Here is a 23,541-nt window from a genome sequence, read left to right as displayed (position 1 = left end):
AGCACAGGTCCTAAGCATGCGATTGTATCATAAACTACAACAGCTTGCATGCCTGGGTGGCAGAACGGCATTCCCCCTTAGTTAAAATTCTGTGATTATATCTTTCTATACAGCCAATGCATCTGGAGGTCTATTCTCCATAATAGTTTGTGGTAATGTTTCAATATTCCACTGCATGTGTATCGATCTATGGAAAAGTAATTGCAAATGTAAATATTCAAATGTATCCATACAATCAGTTTAAAAAAAAAACATTTACAATAATCTCATTACTTAACCGGCATCTTTTTACTACACATATTTCACATATTTCTAGTGTTTGGGATTCCGTCCTAGCGTAGCATTCTGGCCACGTCATAAATAGGCAACCATTCAGAGAAAATAGATCTTCTAGTTCACAGAAAATCACGTCATGTCTGTTGTGCAAATCTGCCATTTCTGGATAAGAGACTGTAGAGCATAAACAAAAGTATGGGACCAAGTCTACACACCGACCTGAAGTATAGTGTTCAAGAGGTTAATAAACTAGACTACAAAGACCATAAGATATCTTTGTGAGAAAGTGGGAAATAAATATTATTTTTGGTACAGCATTATACCTTGGTACTGTACACTTACACTGTAACTTGACATACACTTGATTATTCAATGATTATGATTGTCTTGCTGTCATAATGCATAAAGTGAAGAGAACGGGAAGAGAGTATATCTTTTCTCATGAAAGCTGTTTATTTGTTAACAAAGGTGAATTAAAGACACGGGGTACAAATTCTGGTTAATAAAATTGAAATAACATTCCTATTGATTTATTGTTTGCATCAAGGCAGGGCCTTGGTTAAACCGGACCTGGCAGAGACCAACCTATAGCACGGTTACTTTTGGCCTGATCGAATCTATGAGGAAAAGTCTGTCCACGATGCATGTTGGCATGTAGGACAAAGGCAACCAGACGAACTTGGCATCCCATCCAGGGGAGTAGCGAGTGCGAGGGTGGACTGCAGAAATGGCGTGCTCCATACAGTGGACCACCTTCATCAGGTCCCCATCCGTTAGCTGGGAAAATCTTCCCTCAACCTTGTCAAATGCTGGAAGATAAGCAACAATACGATATATAGTTCAATTATTCTTAAATACATGTATTGATGGATTTTTAAGTCTAGTTAGACAAAATAACTAACCAAAAGTGCAATTACATATTTCTTAATCCAGTGTGTACTTTCTTAACACTTCACTGTTAACTGTGTGAGTGACATTGAATCATAAAGTATTGTAGACTCCTGTACTGTATACATTCATTAATATAGTATTTATTTATTTTTAACATGGTGACAGAATCAAGCCAAACTTGCCAGACTTGCTTTCTCAGAAAGAAAGCCTTGGGAATGTTGAAGAACAAATGTGGCTAGAAGGAGCGGGCAGCTGACAGTATGGGCCTCAGGGAAGGGGCTCACCCAGGTGCGCAAATCAATATTGTCCACATTAAACTGCTAAACTGTTAAACAAACGTAGGCCAACAAAAGCTGTTATGTGTCATGTTTACACTGCACATATCTCAGGCAATGTTTTAATACATTTCTCTTCCAATTTTGCTAATATATACTGTACATATACACACATTTTCCAACACAAATTTGGTTTACACACGGTCGGAAAAACACTCTGGTCCTGTCACTCAAATCACAGTTTGGCCACACCCCCAGCAAGTGATCTGCTCGCTCATTCTATCCACAGTTTCAAATGGGTTCCTCCAAACCTCCATTTGAAGTGGACAGAGATTAGAAGGGTGGCCATGAGAGACTAGCCTTTTCATAGCAGCCATACTGACAAACAGTTGTGTACCATTTTTCCTTCACAGGTGTTACCAATGATAATTAAGGCTCTGTTGCATTTAGTAAAGTGGAACCTTTCCAATGACCCATCATGCACGATAGCAGCACTCTGACCAGAATGGAACAGAACCGAACCTTAGTACAGTATTTAATTGGTAACGCAAAGAAAGAACCACCATTTGTCAATATGGCTGCCCTGAAATGGCCTATAAATTCATGGTATGTAGCTGGCTACATGCCTTTAAGAGGGCAAAAGCTGTGGCTCTTGCTCACTCCTCTGGCAGGGCACCCCTTCTGTTTTGTTGTTTTTACCATACTATACTTCTTACCTTTCCACACCTCATTTAGTCATCATGGTTTATTTTCCATTATTCAAGTAGTGATCTAGTGAACCTTCACAGAAACTCACCACTACGTAGGTACTGTTCTCCATAGTCATCTTTTGCATCCTGGGGTAATTTGTCCCAGACCTTCTGTAGGCTATTTTTCATTAGTGGTATATCTGTCACATTTGTTTTGAAGAAACCAGGTTCAATGCATAGGACTTTGACTCCGAAATGTGCCACGCAAAGCCTGAAACGAAAAGAAAAAAAAACACCGGTTTGCCACAAGACATGAACCCGCCATGTGATTGGAAGCTCGAGTTAAATAACATTCAACTACAGTTCAAGACAATTACAGCCGCTCTCACCTTAAACTGTCATTGAAGGCTTCCACCCCATACTTGGACACACAGTAGGGTCCACCAAATGGACTGATTCTCCCAAACACACTGGCAACATTCACCACCCTGCCTTTGGCCTTCTTAATGAGTGGCAGAATGCTCAGTGTTACACTGATGACCCCGTTCAGATTGACTTCTAGCATGGACTTGTAGTCCTCTATGGTGAGCCAGTCGGTGGGAGCAGATGGCACAGACACGCCTGCATTGTTCACGACAGCCCACAGCCCTGGAGGAGCATTACAGTCAGTCACACAAAGATCGAACCTACACAGTGTTTAGGCTCATGAGTAAACATTTCTTAACGGCAAGACATTCCTGAACCCACCTGTCAGCAGGTGGTCTGACAGGTAACTCTCGGTGCATTTACACAGTCACTAACATGCCAATCTTACTGACTGCTAGACCGGTTTACAGTAAGTATCATGCGAGGTTTATTTGAACAATGAACAGCAATAATCCTGTCATGATGTCCTAAAATGGGAATACTTCTGACACCACTTCTGACTAGTGTTTGGGGTTAAAAAATGTTTAAATAAAAAAAAAGGTTTCATCAGCTAAGCTGCCCTTTTTAGCTCTCAAATTATTGCATTGGCTTGAGGAGTGTTTGTTTTCATTGGCCAGAAGTTGTCAGAATGCCCTCTCCTATACAATGCATACATTTTGATAAGGATACACATCAATTTGGCAGACCTATTGAACCATATGCATTTTGCATTATATTGGAGGTAAACATTTTGGCAGGAATAAGTATCATGGCACAAAACCGGCACCTCATCACTACAAGTGTGCATTTGATTTCACACATTTTGACTGTAGTGTTTGGGATTCTAGCTGTAGTACCTACATCAGTCAAAAGTAATAATTATTGGCTATCAAAGCTAGGCCTACTTACCAGTGGTGGGAAAAGTACTCACATTTTTTACTTAAGTAAAAGTATCAATACTGCAATGTAGAAATACTCTGTCTGGAATCAAAAATGTACTTGAGTAAAAAGTACTTGAGTATTGGTATCAAAATATACTTAAAGTACCAAAAGTAGAAAGTACTCATTATGCAGAATGCCGATCTACAAGCTCACAATGCATCCCATCCCAACTCAATGTGAGCTTGTAGATCGGCTATTTTCAAATGGCCGAAATATGGGCTGCAGTGAGTATGTATGTTTTGTAATAATACAAATCTACAGTAACTAGTAAGTAAAGTGTTCAAATAATTGTAGTGGAGTACAAGTAAAAGTATTGAACATGGAAATACTCAAGTTAAAGTAAAAGTACCTAAACATTGAGTAAATGTAATTAGTATATATTTCCACCACTGCTACTTACCCTTCTCGCCAACTAGAGTCTTAATATCAGCCGTTGCCTTGCGGACACTCTCGGGCTTGGTGACGTCCAGGTGGACGGCCGCCAGCCTGTCTGAGCAGACCTTCTTCAACCCATCTTCTCCCTTCTCAGTGTAACAGCCTGCGATCACACAGTAGCCCAGCTGGTCCAGGTGTCTGGCCAGGAGATTACCAAACCCAGAGTCACAGCCAGTGATGTAGACATGTTTCTCCGAGTTGTTGGGTAGTCTTCGTCTCTCTTTGCACCAGCGATACAAGAACCAACCAGACACCAGGCACAGGATATACAGGAACATTTCTGATGCACACAAGAGACAGGTGGATTAATAGAAGCTGCAGCGCCTTAATTGACATGATTGACCAACAGGGGTTTGTAAAATAATAATATATGTCACTCTGACACGAAAGAAGTAGCTATTTAAACATAAAACACAACTAAACAGCCCTTGTGCAAAACAATAACTAAACATTAAAGACATGGGTGGTACAGGACTATAAAATTAAAAAAAAGCTATATGTGATCATATTTCCTGTTGATAGTAAATAAAATCCTGACCTATTTTCCCCAGCAAAGATTAGATGAACACACTGGCTTGGACCCCGGTCGAAACTTTAAACTATGTGTCAGGACACCTTAAATACGCTACAGTTGCACCGGAGATGGATTCATTCCGCTTTCAGAATAAAAGATGAATCGTAGGTTGAACCGTGGGATTAATCCTAGAGTAAATATGCACACAAGGTCCCGCCCCTTCCGGAAATCACATTTGCATTTGGGAGTGGTTTACCAGGCTAATAGCCTATATTATATTGTAAAATGTTAAGTTATGACCTTAGGAATTTACTCAAGAGGCAGCATTTTTTACCAGCTCCTGCAGCCTAATTCAACTATCCAAACAGTTCTCTGCCTTTTTATGCCCCAGTTCCCATACATGCATCAACACATATAGGCCTGTATAATATTGATTGAATTTTATTTGATAACATAGTAGTGTATTATTGTAACATATCACAACTACGTGCATTTTGCTTTGAAGTCCGCTACCAGAAGTCCATTTTTATTTTGGCCGCAGTGGTAACCGCGCCTAGCGAAAAAAAAGTCTACCTGAGACAGCGCTGCCATGTCCGCTTATTATAAGCGACTTTGGGCTCCTTTTTCTGTAAAGTTGCTTGTGCAGGTTGTGTTTTTTTGGGCTTGTCTCTTATTTTGGGCTTGCTTCCTAAATGTTGTTTAAAACAGTGGTTTTCAAACATTCTCTTGTCAAGGACCCCAAAATTTAAATTTGTCCACGGAGCCCCCCCCCCCCTAGTATTTTAGACCCCTGTAGTAGGCAGATTAGTATTCAAATGTTTCAATTAGATTTTTTTTCTCACAACGTGTCGCTGTGAGCCTGTAGATCTGCTATTTTCAAATATCCGACGCTCATGTGGTTTCTTTGGGCTTGTTTTCATAGACCTAGTTGCTTATTTCTCTCGCAATATCGGGCAACACTGACATGAGAGCGTCGGTCTCTAATACAGCACTGAGCGCACTGGCCAATACAAACTAATAGGCGAGTGCGCTCCGGTGCGCAATATCCGAACGCACCTGTGTCTAGAGACCATAGTGTAGAAGAGAGAGTAACGTCACGCTTTGATCTCGCCGCAAAGTGGGCCTCTATGGGCTATAGTTCCAAACATTGGAACTATCTCATTGACGTAGACAGAGCACTTCCGCATTCCATTCTTACAATGGGAGTCGACGCTACTGTCATTACTCTCTTTCTAAATTACTTTGCTAGAGAGTAGAGACTAGAGTGACTGGTGAATCTTCAAATATTTGCTAGTGCCCACATTGTTAAAGAAGGGGGTGTAAAGTGATATACGTTTTAATAAGTGTAAAATAGCTCTACATTCCCATAATAATCAGCTATACATGTTGTTCAGTAAACGTGTCCCCGTCTCTCACTCTTACAGGATAGACAAGTGAAATTGGTATTGATGAGACAAACAAACAAAAACATTGCGGACAAAATTGGAACTGGAACACTATCAAATTGAAGCTTATAAACCCACCTGTTTTTGAACAGACATGATTACAAAAAAATATCACTTATACAGCACCTTTAATCAATCAAAACAGGTGTTTTGAAAGTGACTACTACTCTATCTCTTCCAGAGTTGTGTAGCCTAGTAGAGGAGACCTCTTGTGAACTTTTGTCTATAATGTGCAGTCATCTCCATCTGCTGGAGCTTTAGTGTAATTGTCCAGAGAAAGGTACAAGGCCTGGAATTTCGTGATTTTAGGGGCAAGGCCACACCATGGCCTCTTGGGTGTTAGGGCAGAAAGGCCATCAAATACAATTATGTCCACGGAAATAATTAATTTAATATATTTTGTCTTTTTTGATGCACAATATAACTATAAGTAAACTAAATACATAAGCTGTTATATTTCACAAAATAATTTATTGGTATTTACACATTTCTAATATTTATAGAAACTCAAAGGTCAAAGGTTCACAGCCCTGAACTAATCAGAGTCACTTGATTCATTTGAAGATGGGATGGGGGAATTACAAATCCAGTTTTTCAACAAGTTGACACTAGTGTTGGCAGGGGAGAAAGTGGTACAATCAGCTAGGGTAGTGCAGTTATCGTAAACTATACCGTAAACTCCCAACAAAACATCCTGTTTTTAAAATATCTAAAGCCCCCACCTTTGCTGCGGTTTTATCAGTTGTGGGCTGATTAATAACCCGCTGTAAAAACGGAACAAATTCCTAATCTACAACTTACTTGTCCTAGCGGGCATTGACCTTCCTTGCATCCTCCACTGTCGATGGTAGATCGAAGCCATAATAATTGATTGATTATAACTTTTTCATTATATTTTCATTTTCCCACATATATTTGTCATAGGCTTGCAGTATATATGCCTATCTTATTAGGGGAAAGGTTAGCTTAAAATATAGTTCAGAAAATATGATGATAAAAAATCCCTGGTTTATTGTAATAGCCTACATTACATATGTATTTTAACCATGCAGCTAATCAACACTCAGTGTGTGTTATTATAGTATAACTAGATTGCAATGGAGTCATTCATTAGGTTAGGACAGTCATCTTATGACCAAAAGGTCATTACCCCCATTTTACTATCCATGACACAGACTATAATTTGATAATGAAATGTCTGACTAATTCATTATTAGGCTTACTTGTACTGGCCACCCATGGCTATTGGAGTGATCAGTATACCTAACTAATTATGATAACGTCTAAGGGTGCCTACTAGCACAATTACCCATGTAAATAATATCCTTTCATTTATATGTTGCCAGTCTGCTATTTTAAATGCAATTAGTGAACAGACTATTTACCAATAAGATTTCTTCATATTCTAAGGAATGTAGACTATATACAGAATATGACTGAGGATAACAGGGATGCAGTGGAACATTGAAATATGGAAAATCAAATGAATTCACTTTGAGGAGATTATACAGTATACTGAAGCAAAACTAACAGTTACAGTATCAAGTAGAGTAGACTACATTAACTTGGTTCAATGAATGCACCTTGCCTTGTATGAAGGCGGTCAGAATGCTGACCCAGCCCTTATCAGTCTAATGCAGTCAGAGATAATGGGAGAGCAGAGGCATAGGTTACTTCACAAGAAGATAGGAATTCCCTCTGATGACTCTCAGAGGTGTCTGTGGACACCCAACGTTAAGGAGATCTGTGACTCCCCAACAAGTGGACCAGAAAGGTAGGCTACAGACCCATAAAAAAGAATGATGTGCTTTCTTGGAATTACAAAATATAAATTTGTATTGCCTGGTTAGTTAGACTTACAAACAATAATAATTATTATTATTGTTATTAGTAGTAGTAGTACCCAGTACAATCTTCAGTGTTAAGTTATGGGTCCATTTCTTTCACTCTCAGAAATACAAATGGTTAAATGAACACTGAAGATTGTATTGTGTATCTCTAAATGTATCTAAATATATAATTTATTTCAAGTGATTGAGTCTCATGCTATTTTTCTCTTTAGATTTTTCTCATTTGCAAATTGGTGTAATCTTTTTGTGAAATGCGATGTGAATGCTTTCCCTTAATCACTTAAAGGGATATTTCACTTTCAAAAAAACTTTTGGTAATTTTGTGAGCCCCCCAGACCGTTTTTAAGTTGCTTGATTCAGTATTTACGGGTGTTTTTGATGAATTTTTTGTTTGAAGTTATAATGGGTTTGTATAGGAAGGGGGCGTGGCTGATAAAATTCATATCAAATATCTAAATACTGAATCAAGCAACTTAAAAACGGTCTGGGGGGCTCACAAAAGCCTGAGTAGACGATAAAATTACCCAAAGTTTTTTTGAAAGTGAAATATCTCTTTAACCTAAGCTCATACAACATGGGGTCATTGGCACATGTTTGTAACATATTAGATCCCGGCAGAATGGTTACTTTTTAATCCAAGAGTTAAAATTCCCTACCACGGATACACATGTAAATAAGATTCTATAAATTTGACAGTGTTGTGGAACAATATTAGAGGAAGAAGCATCATGTAATTTGATTATATAGAATACTTTTTAATCTTTACCTTTCATCATTGTCACCAAGCGAGAATATCCCAAGCGCAGAACATAAAGGAATCTCGTACACCAGAGATGGATGAAGAAAGTGAGTGAACATTTATGCTGCAGCATTTACTACCATTACGGGTCCATTTTTAAATTAACCCTGAGGATTGACAATAATGTCCATACAGTACAGCCACAAGCTGTGTAATTAACTGTAGTATATTTGTTTGTATTTTGTTTTACAGAGAATAAAATTGGGTAAGTGTGTTCTGTAAACTTATCACTATCTTCTGCAGTGGCTAATGTCCATATTATGATTAATATGTATTTGTGATAACCCTAAGCCTTTCGTGTTATCTTAATTTTTGCAGAGATGAGAAAAAAAAAGACAATGCACTCAGTATTGGATTCTTTCAATTGGTAAATATTTATCGTTATATAATATATAATTTCAAAGAAGAATGAAATAATTTCTCAACTTTTTGTTAAGACTTTTTATGTATGATCATTTGACCCAAAAAAAGAATATTCTGTATTTAACAACAATTCCCTCTCAAGTCAAACCATCATCTTAAAGCACAGTTAAATGTTTTCTCTTTTTCACCAGTTTCGCTTTGCCACCTGGAAAGACACTGTAATGATGGTAATGGGAGGCTTATGTGCACTAGTACATGGTGCAGCGACCCCTCTCATGCTGCTGGTCTATGGTCAGATGACAAACACTTTTGTGGCTTATGAGTTTGAGGTCCAAGAACTGTCAGACCCCAATAAAACTTGCATCAACAACACCATCTCCTGGATCAATGGCTCTTCATATGACAACAACACCATCCTCTGTGGGTGAGTTCATTAGCTTGCAGTGATGTAATGTTTGATTACAGTGTCTAGGAAGTGCATTCTTATCTGTCACTTCTTGTTATTTTGGCAGGGTGAATGTTGAGGCTCAGATGACCATGTTTGCATATTACTATATCGGAATCGGACTAGGGGTCCTGATCTTAAGTTATTTTCAAGTAAGTATTATGCATTTTCTTCATTCAGCATTAACATAATGTGTTGTCATAGACTCATAGTCATAGCAATGCCACTCATAGTCAGGGGATATTAGCAGAAAGATTTCCAATCTTGGAATAAATTCCTTACCAAAAAAAATCTTCACCAATGTGTTTGTAAAGGTGTCTAGTAACACATCTCACAAAGACTGAAATTCAGTTTCCCTAGGAGAATTTTTGACAGCTGCTGAAAGTTGGGGTACCCACCATTTCCCTGCATTTCCATGCAGGGAAAAAAAAATCAAATTTTAATTCTGTTTTAAGTAGCATGTGAGGGGTCAAACTAGGGTGTTTGTATGATTCTGAATCCATTGCAAGCATTTGTTTTGCACCAAAACCACTCCTTGGGCTAAAAACAGCCCAATCTCAATGGGCTTTTTACACAAAAAGTATACCTGGACAAGGATGGCTATGGCAGTTTTTAGCCCATGGAGTGGTTTTGGTGCAAAACAAATGCTTGCAATGGATTCAGAATCATAAAAACACCCTAGTTTGACCCCTCACATGCTACTTAAAACAGAATTAAAATTTGATTTGTTTTGCCCTGCATGGAAATGCAGGGAAATGGTGGGTACCCCAACTTTCAGCAGCTGTCAAAAATTCTCCTAGGGAAACACCTTTACAAACACATTGGTGAAGATTTTTTTTGGTAAGGAATTTATTCCAAGATTGGAAATCTTTCTGCTAATATCCCCTGACTATCAACACTGCATCAACCAAGCTGCGGTCATGGTTTTTGTAAAGATGGTTGAAATGGTATCAATGTAAATGTCTGTGCTCTGTGATGTAGATTGCCCTTTGGGTGACAGCAGCTGCAAGACAAATTCAGAGAATCCGAAAGACTTACTTCCGTAAAGTAATGCGAATGGAGATTGGGTGGTTTGACTGCAACTCAGTTGGTGAATTAAACACCCGGATATCTGAGTGAGTTGTGAATTTATATTGATATACTGAAAGTGTGTTTTCTAATCAATTTAGTAGGGCTGGGAGAGCTTTTCATAACAGTGTTTAATTTGTATTTTTTAACTCTTCAAATGCTTACAGTGAATAACAGATAAAGAGTCATATAATACAAATATGAAATATATGCCATGTTTTTAATCTACTGTAGTTTTTAACCTTGAAAGCAAACTACAAAATCAGCCTAGGGTTTGTGCCTGTAATGTTATTATTTTATTTCAGTATGTCATTCAAGTGCATAATAGTTTTAACTGCACTGTATTGTTTAATGTCAATGAACATAAACATTTTGTAAAGTAAACTCTGTAAAAAAAAAGATTATTATATTTCATCCCAGTGACATCAACAAGATCAACAATGCCATCGCTGACCAGGTGTCTATCTTCATTGAGAGGATCTCCACGTTCATCTTTGGTTTCATGGTGGGATTCATTGGGGGGTGGAAGCTGACCTTGGTGGTCATTGCAGTGAGCCCACTCATTGGTCTAGCTGCTGGGCTGATGGCTATGGTGAGTGGCAACGAGGGAGAGCGAGTGCATTCTCCGGCAGCGGCAGCAGCCACGGCGTCGCCGGTCGTGGCTGCTGTCGCTGCCGGTGAATGCACTCGCTCCTTCTGACGTGTGAACCATCTTGTCTTGTTTGTGACAGCAACTCTCCTGAGTGTTCATTTAACTCTGAGTGTACAAATGTAACCAATGTGTACATTTGTACATCTGAATTACCTGATGTATATACTTGCAGAGTCATGTCATCTTGTTGTTGTTTTTTTTTGTTTAGTTTTTTTTTATACCCCTGATAACTTTCCACTTGCATACAAGTTATCTCAAAATCAAATGGACAGATTGGCATGAAACTTGCTGAGTGCATTCATGCTCCCTGGAGGAAGAACCAGTGTCCCCATGACCTTCCCTCTAGCGTCTTTGCACACAATATGTCTCATCTAAACTAATAAACACATTGTGTAACTGTTCTGATTTTGGTGACCTCAAGGGTGGCTTCTCCTCTAGTCCCACCCTTCGATCAACATTCTCACTTGGTGTAAGGAGTAGCAAGGCCTCTAAGGGATGCTAGCAGAGCTTTTAAACTCTTAATCTTGTTTTTTCACACTTTTTTCATACACAGAGACAATAGACAGTCACAATTAAAAAAACAAAAATCTAAAACAAAAATGCAATTCCCGATATCCATTTTCATAATGTGGGGCACATTTGAATGTTAATGTTATTTGTAGGCTGTGGCTAGACTGACAGGAAGGGAGCTGAAGGCCTATGCGAAAGCAGGCGCAGTGGCTGATGAGGTCCTGTCATCCATCAGAACCGTGGCAGCCTTCGGGGGGGAAGAGAAGGAGGCAGAAAGGTATATTGCGTAATTATTTTAAAATTCTGAGGCAGTCTGCCCTACAAAAGACTTTTTGCCACGTGTCAGACTCCTTTGCCTAAAATTACAAATGCTCAATTGATTCTCTAATCAAAAATGATGCATTCAAAGGTTGTGCAACAAAGTGTTAGCCTTTAGGATACATATTAATAGAAGTTTATCAATTATCACAGGTATGACAGAAACCTTGAGGAGGCTCAGAACTGGGGTGTGAAAAAGGGGGCCATCATTGGAGTGTTTCAAGGCTATCTGTGGTGCATCATCTTCCTTTGTTATGCTTTGGCGTTCTGGTATGGATCTAAAATGGTCATTGACACTAAGGAGCTCTCTCCTGGTACTCTTATTCAGGTACACAGCATACATTAAATAATTTACCTTCTTCAGTGCATTCCACATGCACAGTAAAATCCTCAGTGTTCATTTAACTCTGTGTACAAATATAACCAAATGGACCCATTTGCGTTTGAGTTACAAATGGATAAATGAACACAGGATTTTACTTTGTATGATGGATACCCCATTATCAGATAAATGTCTTTTGAAAGTTGCAGGCCCTCAAATGACCAAGTAGTTGGTGTTTTTGTCTGCAGGTATTTTTTGGAGTACTCATGGCAGCTATGAACCTGGGTCAGGCTTCCCCCTGCCTGGAAGCCTTTGCTTCTGGACGAGCTGCTGCAAAGTCAATCTTTGACACCATTGACCGGGTAAGAACACTACAGTTGAATACAGCTCGCTGCTCTAAAGAAACAACTTCAGGAGGCTGCATTTACAAACTGTCAAAGTCTTAATAACCTAGCACCCCCCCCCCCCGAACTCTTCTCTTTTTCTCTTGTACATATTTCTTATGTCTCATACCAGTAACCTGTTAACTGATTGTATGACGTTCTGTATAGTAGTGTATATCTGTCTGTCTCTTATATGTCATCATGATTTGTGTGCGTGGGAACTCATTTTAAACAAGCTTAGTGCTTTACGAGTTATCCAGTTTAGTAGACCTTGTATTGTGAATTGTACTTCCATGTACTGTTTCTCATGTCTTACTAAATAAAGTACATCAATCAATCAATCAATCAATCAATCACATGCTAGACACACCATAATTACCATAAAACTTTAAAGCAGCAAGAAATGCATTTAAACTAGGGTAAATTTGTTTGTTACTTTTATAGGAACCAGAAATCGACTGTCTCTCAGAAGAGGGTCACAAACTCGACAAAGTAAATGGTGACATTGAATTCCACAATGTCACTTTTCATTACCCGTCTCGACCAGAAGTTAAGGTAACTCATTTTTGTTCATCCTTTGTTCATATTTTGTTAACAGTTTTGTGAAAGAGGAAACATTTATGGATGACCCGCTGTTTCCAGATTTTAGATGACATGAGCATGCAGATCAAAGCAGGACAAACCACTGCTTTTGTTGGACCAAGTGGGTCAGGAAAGAGCACCACCATCCAGCTCTTCCAAAGGTTCTACAACCCAAAGGAGGGAAAGGTAACAGTCAGACCGTGTGAACAGCTGCCCTGAATGCTCCAAACTTTGATGAAACCATCTATTCACATTTGTGTCATTCTTATCCTCAGGTGACGCTGGATGGTCATGACATCCGCAGTCTGAACATCCAGTGGCTTCGCTCTCTCATTGGCATTGTGGAGCAGGAGCCAGTTCTGTTTGCTACCACCATAGCAGAGAACATCCGCTATGGCCGACCCGGTGTCTCCACAGAGGACATAGTCCAGGCCGCAAAAGAAGCGAATGCCTTTAACTTCATCATGGATCTTCCCCAGGTGCTCACAGAATCTTACCTCATGACTTGACTTTTCTTTGTTTAGTTTTTTTTTACCCCTGATAACTTTCCACTTGCATACAAGTTATCTCAAAATCAAATGGACAGATTGGCATGAAACTTGCTGAGTGCATTCATGCTCCCTGGAGGAAGAACCTAATCTTAAATCTTAAATCTTAAATCTTAAAATCTAATCTTTGGAAGTGCCTTTAACTTCATCATGGATCTTCCCCAGGTGCTCACAGAATCTTACCTCATGACAAATTATACAGTCTAATTCAATGGTTCTCAAAGTGGGGTTCGGGGACCCCCAGGGGTCCATTAGAGGGTTCCTGGGGGACCCTAGCAAAATTAGTTAATAGTTAAAATCAGTTAGTCAAAGTCAGTTAAACCATCTTAACCCTATATCGGCTATTTGAAAATAGCAGATCTATAAGTTCACAACACGTCACAAAAAATCTTTGAAACATTTTAACAACAGATATGTTGTATGGGGTCCCTGGCACAAACTATTTTCAGATGAGGGTCTGAGGTCAAATACACTTAAAATGTTGGGGTCTTTGACATGAAAAAGTTTGAGAACCACTGGTATAATTAATTACAATACAATAACCTTCTCATAAAACCTAGTATAACTGGTGTTGTCTATCCTAAAACATATTTCAGAGATTTGATACTTTGGTGGGAGAAGGTGGTGGTCAGATGAGTGGAGGACAGAAGCAGAGGATCGCTATCGCCCGAGCACTGATCCGCAACCCTAAGATCTTGCTGCTGGACATGGCCACCTCTGCTTTGGACAATGAGAGTGAAGCTGTTGTCCAGCAGGCACTGGATAAGGTGAAGCACCCTTCCCTTCATCAATCTGTACCTCAGCATCACCTAAACATACACTACTTTGACCACCAACTCCAATAATACAACACATTCACAGGTGTAATGTCTATCTGCAGGCACATATGGGCAGGACGACCATTTCCATTGCCCACAGACTCTCTACGATTAGGAACGCAGATGTCATCATTGGATTTGAGCGTGGACAGGCTGTAGAGAGGGGAACACACAGTGAGCTTTTGGAAAGGCAAGGTGTCTACTTTACCTTGGTCACCCTTCAGAGCCAAGGAAGTGATGCATCCAAAGCAAACAAAGGTAGGTCTGGTCTAAAGAGTACTGTCACATTCTTGGTGTCAGTCATCACATGGGAGAATCAATTTTATTGATTCCTCTGCCAGATTCAGAGAATGAGGCCATTGAAGAAGAATTTGCCCAAAAAGTGAGAAGTTTCAGTCGTGGGAGCTATAGTTCTGGTATGAGGTAAGTTCAGCTGTCATATCACAGTACTTTTGGAAGGGTTAGGGTTATGCTCTGCTAATAACACATTCTAATATGAACAATATAATAATTGCAACATTCTCAATATGATTTATTCTTTTGTAGGAGATCGCTTCGTCTGCGATCTCAATCCCAGTTAACAAACGAGAGTGTCCCTGATGCGATATCCGGCAGTTTCAAACTCCATTCAGACAGCGAGATGATAACGGCAAAGGTATATAATTTTTGTCATCCCACTCTAAGTTTTATGTATGTACTATATACTAAAAAAAGAACCTATGATCTTTCTGGCTAATTATTAAGGCAGAGACATCATTATTGTCTTAACTGGGATTTGAACACTGATTTCCCTCATGGGAGACCAAACATCTACCATCCTTAATAGAACCCACGGCAAGGGCCATGGTGTGGTGCTCAGCATTGTGAGGGTTTTATGCCGGGTCTCACAGCACACTAGTAATCCAACCTGGTCCACACTTGGTACAAATATCGCTCAGTACTCTGGCAAGGACCTAAGCTGCTTTCAACACCTTCAATGTACTTACACGTGGTAAGTACATTGAAGGTGTTTCCCACGTAGAGACCGGATGTCGGCCCGTTTACTCTCCTTCAACCCTCCTCTTCCGGTTACAACTTCATCATGGATGAAGGGGTAATGGGAGTTGCTGACAGATTCAGCTGCGGAGCTCTGAATCTGTCTTGAGAGATGACATGCCAATAAATCATATGTGACAAATGCTATGTCCTTTCCATCGCCAACTACCCTACTACATTTACTCCAAATGCTCTACTCTCACATCATATGCACTACTACTCAAAAAACACCTTCATTGCTCAATACATCTAAACAACGACTCTACTTTTGCCCCAGTAACACAACACTGCTAACCACACAGAAATTGTTCACACGCACAAAGGGTGCTTTTTTCTAGTACATCTAAGAGACAATCCCCACAGAGATACAGTATAGCACTCATGAGCTTCACTACAGTCAGTACTACTTGTCAACCAGTAGGTGTCCTACCCGGCAACAGGGTCTAAATTTCTCTAACCACTGCAACTGTGCTACTGTAGTTATATTGTATTAACATACTCTACCATACACATTGGTTAAAATAGTGTTTATAAAATAGTATTCATTACAATATGTACCAGATTGCAGCTTTAATAATAGTAAAAGCTGTTTTCAACAGAAATGTAAGGCTGATCCAGAGGAACGTGATGTGCAAGCAGCCCCAGTGGTCCGGATCCTGAAGTACAATCAGCCAGAGTGGCCCTACATGCTGGTGGGCTCTCTGGGAGCCGGGGTCAACGGCTCAGTCAACCCCATCTATGCCATCCTGTTCAGCCAGATTCTTGGGGTGAGACACTGCATTTTGTTGCCTCATTGTACTTTATGGTACTTTATCATATTTTTCTATTGCATTTGGAATGCATTTTATTTGTATACTGGGGCACTATTCATGCATTATTGTAGTTGGTGTGCGGACTGCTCGCATAATATTTATGATGAACATACACGGTAAAATCCTGAGTGTTCATTTAACTCTGAGAGTGTACAAATGGACCCGTAAGTGTCCATTTGGTTACATTTGATTGACAAATGGATAAATGAACACTGAGGCAGAGGGATAATTTAACCATACAGGTCCATTTGTACACCCTCTGAGTTAAATGAACAGTCAGGGTTTTACTGTGTACTGTACTGTGTACTGTGTACATTGTTACGTGCCACATGTCTTTAGCTCTAATGGTAATTCTTTGTATCGCATTTGCAATTGCAGACTTTTGCCATTCGTGACGTGGAGGAACAGAGAAAGCAGATTAATGGGATTTGTGTTCTGTTTTGTATCGTTGCGGTGACTAGTTTCTTCTCCCAGTTCTTGCAGGTTGGTATTTACTTATTGCCATGTTGTTGAATTTTGTTGTTGAATTTTTTTTGCGATTATTCTATCAATTACTTTTCTGATTGATAAAATTGGTTAGTCTGATTAACCTTACTTACAACAGTGGAACACAAAAATAGATATAGCCAATCGACAAGCTCACAATCGCCACACATTGTGAGCCTTTGAAAAAAGAAAAAAAACTATTATTTTATTTAAATTGATTGTTTTTAAATGACCACTTCACTCATTTTCAACCCATCTTCATATACTGAATAGCATACAAACTTTTCAGGAATAGAAAGGCAGCAGTTTCTATTAGCTTCGATTCCCCATCGATGATGTCACTGGTAGGCGGGTTTCTGAACTGTCCACAGCCCTCTTCTGAGACACGAGTGAATAGGCAGAAGTGGCACCATACTATAATGAGCATTAGTAAGGACCAATTATAAAGATAAGTTGAAAATGGATGAAGTGACCCTTTAATAACAGTCGACTACTTTGATTAACTGGTGCACCCCTAATATTAAACAGTATATTCTAAGCCAGTTGTTCTCAATGTGGGGTCCCGGGATCCCCGGGGGTCCTTGAGGGGGTTCCATGGGGTCCCCAGCTAAATGATTGATCGGCAGGAACAAATATAGCCTTACAGGTCTGCAATTCGCAGAGTGTACATTTGTAACCAAATGTATCCCTTTGATTCCATTTGTACACTCTCAGGGTTAAATTAACGCAGAGGATTTTACAGTGCAGTATGTGTAGCCCAGAGATTTAAAAAAAAAAGAAATGCCTACTGTGGGGTCCTTTAAATTGAAAAAAGGGTGAGAATCATTATTCTAGAATCTATGTCACCATGATACTGAGTGTAATTCATTTATACTACAACGAATAGTGAACTGAACAATTGACATACTTTGTTGTGAGATGAAATAACTCACAGTTGTGTTCCAGGGCTATGCGTTTGCTAAATCTGGTGAGCTGCTGACCCGCCGACTCAGGAAAATGGGCTTCCAGGCAATGCTAAAACAGGAGGTGGGCTGGTTTGATGACCCCAATAACAGCCCTGGAGCTCTGACCACCAGACTGGCCACTGATGCCTCCATGGTCCAAGGGGTGAGAGGCTTTAGCTTTGATTGATTGATTGAATACTTTATTAACATTTTGCAAATAGTACAGTGGTACGATTATACAATGGTGCTAAAAGGATGACACAAAAAGGCTTTGTGGTCCTGTGTATTCAATTCATCAAGACATTTAAAGACATACAATAATATGCAATAATATACAAGACATCATTAATCATAGTAGCAATAAAACGTATATGTAAGTAAACAGTTGGGGGGGGGGGGGTACTACACTGTACAATGAGTGTTAATTTAACTCAGAGAGTGTACAAGTGTAACCAAATGGACATGTAAGGGTCCATTATTTGGTTACAATTTACAGTCTGTGAGTTACATTAAAAAGGATATTACTGTGTAAAACCTGCAGGTCTGTAAATAAGTCGACGTCCTTTAGAGAGCACTACATCGTTTTGGACGACAGTTGTGTGTTTTCTGTACGTTGAACATCATGTTCATGTTGTCTCTGCAGGCAACCGGATCTCAGATTGGCATGATTGTGAATTCCTTGACGAACATTGGAGCATCTTTTATCATTGCCTTCTACTTCAGCTGGAAGTTGACTTTGGTGGTGATGTGTTTCCTGCCCCTCATTGGACTGTCTGGGGTCTTTCAAGCCAAAATGCTGACAGGCTTTGCAAATGAGGATAAGGAGGCCATGGAGACAGCAGGTCAGGTGAGTTGAGTTCCCACTGTCAACATCCCCCAGGGCGAGGGTCATGTCTTCAAGCCACTGCCTTATCACCTGGGCCTTTGATTTTTATTAGCTTCACCGTGAAATAAAAGGCTAACGCCCCATTTATACAGCGTGGCTCGACAAGAGTAACAGATTTTTGAAGAGCACAATATATACACTTTAATATCCTTAGTTCATTTTTGGATCTGGTGTAGCGTGAAATAGCTATAATAGATGAAATAGTTATTAATATGTTCACACATTAATTAATAACTGTTTCGTGTTTGGAGGGCCACAATGGAAGCCATGAGCTTTTTTGTGTGTATCCATCCGTTTTGTTTTCTTTTTCTGAACTTAATTTTATTAATTTATTATTAAAACTTAAAACAAAGCAGAAATAAACTAGAAAAAGTGTTCCTCGGAGCACAGGTCTCCTCCAGGTCAGGTATTGTTATTGTGGACCAGTAATGTTCGGAACCAATCAGGATGGAATATTATGAAACATCAGATAGATCCGTCTTGATCACATGACCATAGAGATAACGTGTATAGATTTGTTTGGACAAAATATGTAGGAGTAATATACTTTTTTTTTGCAAAACTCTGCCTCCTGGTAGCGCTATAACAGGACAATGTGAAAAGGGAGGCATTTCTCCCTTGGCCTAGTGGCAATTGCACTTAGCCAATGAGGATGGAATATGATATATCTGACAGATCCGTCTTGATCACATGACTATAGAGATACTGTGTATCAATTTGCATGATGTTTGGACAAAATCTGTAGGAGTAATATCAAGAAATGTGTTTTGCAAAAATCAGCCTCCTGGTGGCGCTATAACAGGCCGATCTGAAAGAATTGGGGCAGAGGTTCTGCTGTGGCATCCAGGGAGTGGGTGTGCTGTGCACAGTTTCACGTTGATCGGGCCAACGGTGCCAGAGATTAGCTGTTTTCAGACGGGGGCAAAACATAGTCTCGGCCTGGCGGAGACAATTAATAAAAAGTATAAATCAAAATACATGGATATAGCATTTTTGACTATTACTGATATTGACAATGAACCTACTTTTACTACCATGTTGACGTTTTTAAGAATTGTCAATAAATTATCCAATCCAAAACACTACACCTGGTCACTCTGAGAATGTACAAATGTAACCAAATTGACCGGTAAGGGTCCACTTGGTTACATTTGTACACTTAAATTGTTAAATTAACAATGAGGACATTTCTGTGTACTTACAGAGTACCATCTGTGCACTCTCCCACAGGTGTCCAGTGAAGCTCTTGCCAACATCAGGACCATTGCGGGCCTGGCTAAGGAGAGTGTGTTTGTGGAAGCGTATGAGAAACAGCTTGAGTCTCCATATAAATCTGCCAAGAAGAAAGCCAACATCTACGGCATCTGTTTTGGCTTTGCTCAATGTGTTATCTTCATGGCGTACGCAGCCTCATTCAGATATGGAGGATATCTGGTTAGCGCCGAAGGACTGCATTATATGGTTGTTTTCAGGTTTGTTTTTGTTACAATATTCACTGAAAACATCTTGTTGGGTCTAGATATATACAGAGCTAATAAAATCAAAACGGAGATTTTAAAAAATCGGTCTGTTGAAGCTGCAATCCATAAGTGTCATTCCGAAAAGGAATCTCTGCTTGACTAGGGGACGCATTGCCCTTATTGGCTTCAGGCAGTACTACTACTGTCAACCAACCAGTACGTGTCCTACCTGACACCAGGGTCTACATTTCTCAATGGAAGAGTAGGGAGACCACCTCCAACCACTGCAGATGTACACTGTACTACTGTAGTTATATAATATTAACATACTCTACCATACAGATTGGTTAATATTACATTTCTATTCATTAAAATAAATTCCGGATTGTAGCTTTAAGTAGCTCTACTTATCAGTGTTCAAGAATCATGTTCAGCTCCTACAGTATGTGGTTAAAAAAGCATCAATCGATCTGATGGCATGAACAACTGTTTTTTTCCAGAGTGATTTCCGCCATCGTTATCAGTGGGACTGCTCTGGGAAAAGCTTCCTCCTTCACCCCAGATTATGCCAAAGCCAAGATCGCTGCCGCCCAGCTCTTCAAACTCCTGGACCGCGTTCCTAAAATCAGCTTAAACCACACAGATGGAGAGACATGGGTGAGGGACAATGAGTAAGACGAATGTCAAATGTGTCTGTGCCAAGACCTTACCCCTGAGTGTTAATTTATCCACTTGTGTAACTCTGAGAGTGTCCAAATGGAACCAAATGGAACTGTAAGGGTCCATTTGGTTACATTTGTACGCTCTCAGAGAGTTAAATTAACACCAGGTTTTACAGTGTAGCTTCCCCCGTGTGCTCATCTGAGCCATCTGAGCAGCGATCTGCTGGTTAAATGAAGGAAATGTCCTACTTCCCTAACCTGTCTTAGGATAACTTCAAAGGAGAGATAGAGTTCAGCGACTGTAAGTTCACCTACCCTACTAGGCCAGATGTCCAGGTCTTGAATGGGCTGCTGGTTTCAGTGAAGCCTGGTCAGACGTTGGCCTTCGTGGGGAGCAGTGGTTGTGGGAAGAGCACCAGTGTCCAACTGCTGGAGAGGTTTTATGACCCAGATGAGGGAAAAGTGGTACGTTGTCGCTCTGTAATTTCCTGCACATAAAAATCCTGAGTGTTGCTACACTGTGATTCTATCTCTGAAAGTGTAAAAGTTCAACTATAAATTTAAATTAGAATTTGGGTGCTTTTGCCCCTCTCCACTTTGAAAGTTAAATTAGTTAAATTAGCACTTAGGATTTTATTGCCTAGGCCTATGTCATCATCATTTGCAGTCAGCATGTCACTGTTGTAATTGTTTAAGTATTGCGTTTAAATATCGTTAATTAGATTTTCGCTGATTATAAACTGCTAATCCAAACCAAAGCTGATGAACTCACACTATGTATACTTACTATGTCCTGTGTCATCTTCAGGTGATTGATGGCCGCTCGTCACGAAAAGTCAACGTGCCCTTCATAAGGGCACAAATAGGCATTGTGTCCCAAGAGCCAGTGTTGTTTGACTGCAGCATCGCCGAAAATATACAATATGGAGATAACACACACTGCGTTAGCATGGAAGAGGTTATCGAGGCAGCTAAGAAAGCATATCTCCATGACTTTGTGATGACTCTACCAGATGTATGTTTGTCATTCAAGCCTAAATTTATGTTGGCAGTCTCAAATACAACTGCTTTTGTAACGTAATTTATCAATACATGTTTTAAGGAAAAATGTAATCCCATTGTCATTTCTATTTTGTTTTTCTTTCTCAAATTCCCACAATACTTGTAATGTATATATATATTCTTCAATACTTCTACATGCAGAAATATGAGACTCAGGTTGGTGCCCAGGGATCCCAGCTGTCTAGGGGACAGAAGCAACGTATTGCCATCGCTCGAGCAATCGTCAGAAATCCAAAGATTCTGCTGCTGGATGAGGCCACCTCTGCCCTGGACACAGAAAGTGAAAAGGTTGGAGGCACCACCACATAGACTTTCACGCACGCACGCACGCACGCACGCACGCACGCACGCACGCACGCATGCACACACACACACACACACACAATATTTAACCATATCAAACATTTCTTTACCTACGGTACAAGCCATGTAGGGTATCATAATGATCCACAAATCACCATCAATTTTGTGTTACATACATTATTAACATCAAACATAGCCAAGCGTAATTTATTAACGCCATAATCAACATACAACTTAATGATGGCAACCATGGAAGATGCTCTTGTAGTCCCAGTTAACGATCCAGGCTCTGTTCTCCCTACAGATTGTCCAGGCAGCTCTGGATGAGGCTAGAAAAGGACGTACCTGTATTGTCATCGCCCACCGACTGTCTACTATCCAAACTGCTGACATTATAGCAGTGATGTCCCAGGGTGTTGTCATAGAGATGGGCACACATGATGAACTCATGGCCAAGAAGACTGCCTATTATAAACTGGTCACAACAGGGGCTCCCATAAGCTAAAGGTTTGTACTTATTTACCCATCGTGTCTCACACCGAAAATAGTAGATCGCAGAAACTTTGGCCCGCAACTAAGTATAAATCAGGTGTAAGTCACAGAAGGAGGCAAGGACATTTTATAGGCCTTCTCAGAGATTTGAATGAATGTGCTTTTCCTTATGGAATTATTGTGAGAACAGCATTTTTTGCTGAAGTTTGTCTCCCCATCTTCCTGAGCACTCATGATTGCTGACAAGCGGAAAGAAAATTACCATTTGAGTGGACAGCTTTAGAAAGTGCTCTCAATTTCTATTTGCTGAAGAAGATGATATAATAATAATCTTGCTCATTGTATCTGACATAGACAGATATTGACATGACACAATCAAATATTTATTCTGTATTTATTTGTTTAAAGGTGTATTTTCTTTTCTTGGTTATGAAATAAATAAATAAATATTGTCGTGGGCATGTTATCAGTGTTATCAGTCCAACAAAGCAAAAATGGTGAGATGCAGTTAAATATACCTTTATTCCATATCCAATTGTTTGTCTCTGTGTTAAATACCTGTATTATGTTGACATAACATTTTATTAAAAAGATTACCTTTCTTAACCCCCGTGGGGAAATTCATTTTTCATCCAGTTTCATACACACATAAGCCTTACATACATACATGCACACACACAGAGCCTATATGGACTAGGTTCACCTCTGAAAACCCTGTATTTGGGTGCTCTGCAGTCAAATACGAGGCAATATGGCAATATGTCAATATTAATATATGCATCATCTGGGACATTTGGATATGGTAATATTGTGATATGGCATAAGTGTTGTCTTTTCCTGGTTTTAATAGCCAGGAAAAGACAGCCTCA

The 23,541-nt window shown here is 39.7% G+C and overlaps 2 protein-coding genes across 2 annotated transcripts; one reads left to right on the top strand and one right to left on the bottom strand.

The window, feature by feature from the left end:
- Positions 1-718: 718 nt before the first annotated feature.
- On the bottom strand, positions 719-4,506 carry dhrs9 (dehydrogenase/reductase (SDR family) member 9). The gene is made up of 5 exons (XM_080412382.1): positions 4,452-4,506; positions 3,879-4,193; positions 2,521-2,779; positions 2,239-2,402; positions 719-1,085 (listed from the first exon to the last, which is right to left on the bottom strand). The coding sequence occupies exons 2-5, from the start codon at positions 4,189-4,191 to the stop codon at positions 862-864; spliced, it is 960 nt and encodes a 319-aa protein (XP_080268508.1). The 5' UTR covers positions 4,192-4,193; positions 4,452-4,506; the 3' UTR covers positions 719-861.
- A 3,015-nt stretch (positions 4,507-7,521) lies between these two features.
- On the top strand, positions 7,522-22,685 carry abcb11a (ATP-binding cassette, sub-family B (MDR/TAP), member 11a; the record flags this gene model as incomplete). Its single annotated transcript, XM_080412205.1, has 26 exons — positions 7,522-7,646; positions 8,840-8,888; positions 9,076-9,308; positions 9,397-9,481; positions 10,311-10,444; positions 10,818-10,989; positions 11,712-11,836; positions 12,031-12,205; positions 12,448-12,561; positions 13,027-13,137; positions 13,225-13,350; positions 13,440-13,643; positions 14,309-14,479; positions 14,593-14,788; positions 14,872-14,953; positions 15,077-15,185; positions 16,165-16,332; positions 16,756-16,860; positions 17,809-17,970; positions 18,451-18,654; positions 19,924-20,165; positions 20,654-20,810; positions 21,083-21,280; positions 21,624-21,830; positions 22,019-22,165; positions 22,485-22,685. The coding sequence occupies 26 exons, from the start codon at positions 7,522-7,524 to the stop codon at positions 22,683-22,685; spliced, it is 4,002 nt and encodes a 1,333-aa protein (XP_080268331.1).
- Positions 22,686-23,541: the final 856 nt, after the last annotated feature.

Source organism: Gymnoscopelus braueri, assembly GCF_963280865.1.
Source record: "Gymnoscopelus braueri genome assembly, chromosome: 18".
NCBI lineage: Eukaryota > Metazoa > Chordata > Actinopteri > Myctophiformes > Myctophidae > Gymnoscopelus > Gymnoscopelus braueri.
Note: the sequence above shows the minus strand (reverse complement) of the source record. Positions and strands in the feature narration are given on the sequence as shown.

What these genes read in the sequence shown, in the direction of transcription:
- dhrs9 (XM_080412382.1), bottom strand. Translation starts at nt 4,191, where the DNA reads ATGTTCCTGTATATCCTGTGCCTGGTGTCTGGTTGGTTCTTGTATCGC. An exon ending in GACTCTAGTTGGCGAGAAGG is followed by an intron (nt 2,780 to 3,878) that starts GTAAGTAGCAGT and finishes ATGCTCCTCCAG; the next exon opens with GGCTGTGGGCTGTCGTGAAC. An exon ending in AGAACAGTACCTACGTAGTG is followed by an intron (nt 1,086 to 2,238) that starts GTGAGTTTCTGT and finishes CTTATCTTCCAG; the next exon opens with CATTTGACAAGGTTGAGGGA.